This window comes from Mus pahari, chromosome 1 (assembly GCF_900095145.1).
Source record: "Mus pahari chromosome 1, PAHARI_EIJ_v1.1, whole genome shotgun sequence".
Lineage (NCBI taxonomy): Eukaryota > Metazoa > Chordata > Mammalia > Rodentia > Muridae > Mus > Mus pahari.
In genome coordinates, this window is record NC_034590.1 from 97,404,387 (window position 1) to 97,410,526 (window position 6,140).

The following is a 6,140-nucleotide window of genomic DNA, read 5'->3' on the forward strand; positions in this document are numbered from 1 at the left end:
AAGGGGAAGAAGAAGAAGAAGAAGAAGAAGAAGAAGAAGAAGAAGAAGAAGAAGAAGAAGAAGAAGAAGAAGAAGAAGAAGAAGAAGAAGAAGAAAAAGAAGAAGAAGAAGAAGAAGAAGAAAAAGAAGAAGAAGAAGAAGAAGAAAAGAAGAAGAAGAAGAAAGAAAAATAGAAAAATAGAAATGAGTTTTGGCACCACGCGGAGGCCAGAACGCCCCGCCCCATCCTAGCTCCTCCCGCCTCCAGCTGGGTCCTGGTCAGGACCGGATTTCCGCAACGAGTTCCTGCCACTCACCCAGCATATGCCCGCCTCTTCCTCCTCCTGGTAGGCGGGACAAAGCCAGTGCGGCAGTTCTCCTGGCCGCGGCACGGACTCCCCCTGGCGGCCGTACAGGCAATGACACCACCAGCTGTTCAACAGCTGCGCCTCCAGCTGCGCGCTGGAGCCCCGGGCGAGTTCTGGGGGAGAGAGTGCGGTGAGGGGTCGCTGCGGCCGCCCGCGTGGGTTCCGCTCCGCCCACCCCACCCAGTCCCTGGCCCCGCGTGGCCTCGCGCACCCCCGCGTCCCCAGCGAGCCAGGCGGCAGTGGCTCCCGGGCAGAAAATAGTGTTCGCCGTGGGGCAGGCACACGGCGCTCGGGGCCGCGGTCAGGTTCACGCGCGTCCTCAGCTGCAGCAGCGCCAGGTCCGAAGCGAAGTCCCTGGAAGCGTTCTCGTGCGCCACAAGGCGCGCCACCCTCTCCTCCTCCGGACGGGAGGGCAGCAGCACCCGCCAGGTCTCGAAATCGTGGGGTGAGCTGTCAGAGGTGCGGGGCTGCTGGGTGGGGAAGCTGAGGAGTGTGCGCATTCCTCATACAAGATGCAAACCTAGCTTCCCAGGCTTAGACTGCGTCTCCGGGTTGGAATACTCCGTCCGACACTGGAACCCCGCCCTTACTCTGTTATTCTGGTTCTCAAGTTCTGGACAGAGCCACCTACCCGCCCTTGCCAGACTCCCCAACTTTATGTTGGATTCTATATTTCCCACGACTTCACACTACAAACTGAGGTACAACTCCCACCCCAGAGGAAGGGCTGAGCCAGGGAAAGGAGAAAGAGTGCCCTATGTATGGATTCTCACTCACTCACTCCAGAAAGCAGCTGGCTGGTGCCAAGACCCATCTGTCAGACACCAGAGCGCCATAGCAGGGTGTGGAGCCTGGCACCATCACCTGGGCCTCCCAGGGCCAGGTCCCCGGCCTTGGAGCCTTCCCACACTCTAAGAGATGAGAGGCCTGGGTCAGGGGGTCTGCAGAAATCCTTAACCCTGCACCCTCCACCCCAATTTGTATCTGCCCAGCCCAGCACAGTTCAGCACAGCTCAGTGTCAGTGCATCTGCCCTTCACCTGGTTGGGCAAATGTACAGTTTTCTTCTCTGGGCTCCCAGGGTCCTGACTGGGGCTTCTGGAGCTGTCTGGGAAAGGCAGGCCCAGGTTCTGAATCCATCACGTGTTTCCGAATCCACGACTCATAGGGAGCCACTGCAGTGAAGACCCCAGGGCGGTTCCTCCGTCCACAGCCAAAGCCAAAGCTGGTGATTCCCGCCAGGAACCATCGGCCTCCATCCTCACAGACCAGCGGTCCCCCAGAATCACCCTAATGATAGATGTCTCAAGTCAGAGATTAGTTCAAGAATTCTTACCCCATTTTGGGCTAACATACAGCCACCTTCTAGAAACCTTCCTGAGCTATCATCACATTTGTATTATCTACAACTCTAATTAGAGGAAAGCCTGGTAAAGCAGAACCACAGAGTAACTAAAGCCAGGAGACAAGGTCTCATTTGGAGCTGAATGATTCTTGGAAATGGTTCACCCCTAAGCTGTCCCTGATTTCTGAGGTTTCTTTCTTTCTTTCTTTCTTTCTTTCTTTCTTTCTTTCTTTCTTTCTTTCTTTCTTTCTTTCTTTTAAAAGATCTATTTATTTTTATTTATATGAATACACTGTAGCTGTCTTCAGACACACCAGAAGAGGGCATCAGATCCCCATTACAGATGGTTGTGAGCCACCATGTGGTTGCTGGGATTTGAACTCAGGACCTTCAGAAGAGCAGTCGGGTGCTCTTACCAGCTGAGCCATCTCACCAGCCCCTGGTTTAAGTTTTCAAGAGATGGTTTCTCTGTGTAACAGCCCTGACTGTCCTGGAATCTGATTTGTACACCAGGCTGGCCTCAGTCAGACTCGCAAAGCCCTGCCTGCCTCTGCATGCAGAGTGCTGGGTGAAAGGCATGTGCCACCACACCTCTGCAAGAGACCCTGTCTTAAAGGAGGTAGACCGTATGCCCAATGACACCTGAGGTTGTCCTCTGCCTGCACCCCTGCACACACACATACAACACCGCCTCCATATGCACACACTCAGACACACAAACACACAAAAAATACATTAAAGCCAAGGTACCTAACACGTGGGAGATGAAGGGTCAGGGCATGGTTATTTTTAGGCTAGCCTGAGCTCCAAGAGACTGTCTCCAAACAAACAAACAAACAAAAAAATGGCTAAAGGCCATATTGCGTGTAAAATGCACACACAATAAATAAATGTAGAGACAAATGAGAGGCACTAGCTGAGGAAGACACTAGTAGAACTAGACAAATATAATAGCTAAAGGAGCATATATGGTGTCTCTATCTGTAGTCCCTTCTATTCAAGAGGCTGAGGCTGGAGAATCACTTAAGTTCAGGAGCCAAAGACCACCTTGGGCAACATAGAAAGATCCTTGTTGTGAATGAATGAACACATGAACAAATCAGTAAATACATTAAGGATGGGGAGTGTGGAATCAACTGAGGAAGACCTAAATGAGCAGACGCACCAACAGTTGGTATGGGGCATTGTTATTCTATGTTGTCTGCTCTGTAACCCAGCTCAGGAGTCGCAAAGGGCGCTGGAGAGATGTTAAGAGCACTAGCTACTCTTCCCAGAGGATCCAGTTTCAACTCCCACCCACGTGGTGGCTCACAATCATCTGTAACTACAGTTCCAGGAATCTGATGCCCTCCTCTGACTGCCTTGGGCACTAGTCATACACATGGTGCGCAAACATGCATACAGGCAAAACGCTGATACATATAAAATAAATTATAAAATGTTTAAAAGTGGCTGGGAGAGATGGTTCAGAGGTTAAGGGTACCCACTATCTGTTCTTCCAGAGGATCCAGGATCAATTTCCAACATCCATATAGCAATTCCCAACTGTCTAGAACTCCAATTCCAGGGGATCTGCTGCCCTTACACAGACAAACATGAAGGCAAACATCAATGCACATCAAATAGATAAAGAAAATGCTTTAAAAAAAAAAAAAAAAAAAGAAGGCTCAACATTTTGTAGAGCTCTGCTACCTAGAATAGTTAACAGCCCAAAGCAACTATTTTTTTTAAGATTGATTTTAGTGTTTTATGAATATGAGTGTTTTGCCTACATGTGTGTTTGTGTACCACAAGTGTGTCTGGTGTCTGTGGAGGTCACAAAAGTGTGTTGGATCCCTGGAACTGGAGTTAAAGAGGTTGTAATGGTCCTGGGAATTGAACTCTGGCCCTCTGCAAGGGCAGCAAAGGCTCTTAACCACTGACAACTCTTAAGCTCTGATCATTTAAATGTAGATTCAGTTTTAACTTCTCAGGCCCCCAGCCCCCGCTTCTTCCTCTGCTTTGTTTTAGCTGAGCTAGGTCTCAGGAATCCCAAGCTGGCTTCACTCACTGTGTAGCTGACATTGGTCTTGAGGGCCGAGCCGCTCCTACCACTCATGAGTTCTGGGCTATAGGCACACACCTCCACGCTAAGCCAGGCACTCTAACAGCTGAGCTATACCCCGAGTCTGTCTGTCTTTGTTTCTTTGTTTGTTTCTTTCTTTTTTCTTTCTTCCCCCCCCCCCCCCAGACAGGGTTTCTCTGTGTAGCCCTGGCTGTCCTGGAACTCACTCTGTAGACCAGGCTGGCCTCGAACTCAGAAATCCACCTGCCTCTGCCTCCCAAGTGCTGGGATTAAAGGCGTGCGCCACCACACCCGGCAAGTGTTTCTTTCTTGATGTTAACTTTTTTCTTGAAAGAGAGGGAGAGGGAGAGAGAGAATTTGGAGGTTCCAGGAATTGAATTTAAACCACTTACGTAGCAAACACTTACCCCCTCTGAACCATCTCGCAGGCTCCTTTGTCTTAAAAGTTATTTACTTATTTAGTATTTTATCATTGTTATGTGTTGAGCCCTGTGTCCTACAGCACACATATAGAAATCAGAGAATAGCTAGGGTTGGTTCTCTCCTCCCACCTCCAGTTCCAGGGACAAGACTTGGGTTGCCAGGCTTCTGAGGTAACTCCTTACTGAGTCATCTCACCACCCACCTGTCTTCCTGCCTTCTGTGCTGCACACCCCCCCATCAAGGTATTGCTATGTAGTTCAGCATGGTCTTGAACTTGTGACCTCACGCTTGCCTCAGTCTCCCCAGTGCAGGGATTACAGGCCTGGGGCCATGTGTAGCTTTAACTTCCCGTTCTTTTCCCTTTTTTACACCACATTTCAAACATCCAATAGCTACACATGACTGGCAGCTATTGTACTGGGCAAGTAACGTTTTCCATAATTAAGTTTTTTTTTAAAGACAGGGTCTTACTGTGTAGACCTGGCTGGCTTTGAACTCAAGGATCTGCCTGCCTCTGCTCCTGAGTGCAGACTACATGCATATGTCACAATGTCTGGCCTTTCTGCTTTTAAATTCCTATTTATTTATTATGTCTGCATGATCACATGCCAAGGACAGAGTGTAGAGGTCAAAGGGCAACTCTCAACACTCAGCTCGAGTGGGTCCTGGGAGTGGAACTCAGGCTGTCAGGCTGTACAGTGAGAACATGTACCTGCTGAGCCATGCTGCCAACCTCATATGGAATTTTTATTTTTTATTTATTTATTTATTTATTTATTTTTGAGACAGAGTTTCTCTGTGTAGCCCTGGCTTCCTGGAACTCACTCTGTAGACCAGGCTGGCCTGGAACTCAGAAATCCACCTGCCTCTGCCTCCCAAGTGCTGGGATTAAAGGCGTGTGCAACCACTGCCCGGCTTACGGTATGGAATATTTAAAGAACTCAAGAAGCTAAATGTAAGGAAAACACACAACCCAATCAAAGGAAAAAAAAAATGGGCCAGTGAACAGAGAGTTCTCAAATGAAGGGACAGAAAAAAACTACTAAACGGGGGCTGGTGAGATGGCTCAGCAGGTAAGAGCACCTGTCTGCTCTTGAGTTCAAATCCCAACAACCACATGGTGGCTCACAATCATCCGTAAGGAGATCTGGCGCCCTCTTCAGGAGAGTCTGAAGACAGCTACAGTGTACTTACATATAATAAATAAATAAAATCTTAAAAAAAAACAAAACAAAAGAACCCTACTAAACATTTTTAAAAGTGTTCGACATGATTAGCAATCAGGGAAATTCAAGTTAAAACAACTTTGAGATTCCATCTCATCCCACTTTGAATGAATATTTTCAAAAAAAGAAATAACAAATGCTGGAATAGGATATGGGGAAATGTGAACACTAACCCATTATGGTGGGAGTGAAATTAGAACACCCACTATAGAAATCAACATGGGGGGCTGGTGAGATGGCTCAGCGGGTAAGAGCACTGACTGCTCTTCCAAAGGTCCTGAGTTCAAATCCCAGCAACTACATGGTGGCTCACAACCATCCATAATGAGATTTGATGCCCTCTTCTGGAGTGTCTGAAGACAGTTACAGTGTACTTATTATAATTAATAAATAAATCTTTATATAAAAAAAGAAATCAACATGGAGGTTTCTCAGAAAACTGAAAGTAGAAGTATCCTATAATCCAGAGATTCTGTGCATATGTCCAAAGGACTCCAGGTTCTCCTACAAAGAGACCTACAGATCTATGTTCACTGATGTCCCATTCACAGTAGCTAGAAAATGGAGTCAGCCTAGATGTCCCCTCAATTGATTAATGACTAATAAAAAGGTGGTAACTGCACACAATAGAATTTTATTCAAAAAAGAAGAATTTTATTCAAAAAAGAAGAATTTTATTCAAAAAAGAAGAAATTTGGGACTGAAGAGATGGCTCAGTGGTTAAGAGCACTGACT

The 6,140-nt window shown here is 47.4% G+C and overlaps 1 protein-coding gene across 4 annotated transcripts in view; it reads right to left on the reverse strand.

The window, feature by feature from the left end:
- Positions 1 to 6,140, reverse strand: part of Prss36 (serine protease 36) — a 19,073-nt gene that overhangs the window by 3,217 nt on the left and 9,716 nt on the right. For 2 of the 4 annotated variants that reach the window (XM_021212877.2, XM_029543323.1), the window contains exons 7-10: positions 1,387 to 1,636; positions 1,129 to 1,258; positions 559 to 830; positions 297 to 460 (exon numbers count right to left, since the gene is read on the reverse strand). In XM_021212877.2, coding sequence (XP_021068536.1) covers positions 297 to 460; positions 559 to 830; positions 1,129 to 1,258; positions 1,387 to 1,636 — 816 coding nt within the window. The remainder of the gene's footprint in view (positions 1 to 296; positions 461 to 558; positions 831 to 1,128; positions 1,259 to 1,386; positions 1,637 to 6,140) is intronic. The other 2 variants (XM_021212887.1, XM_029543319.1) reach the window with 2 other exon arrangements.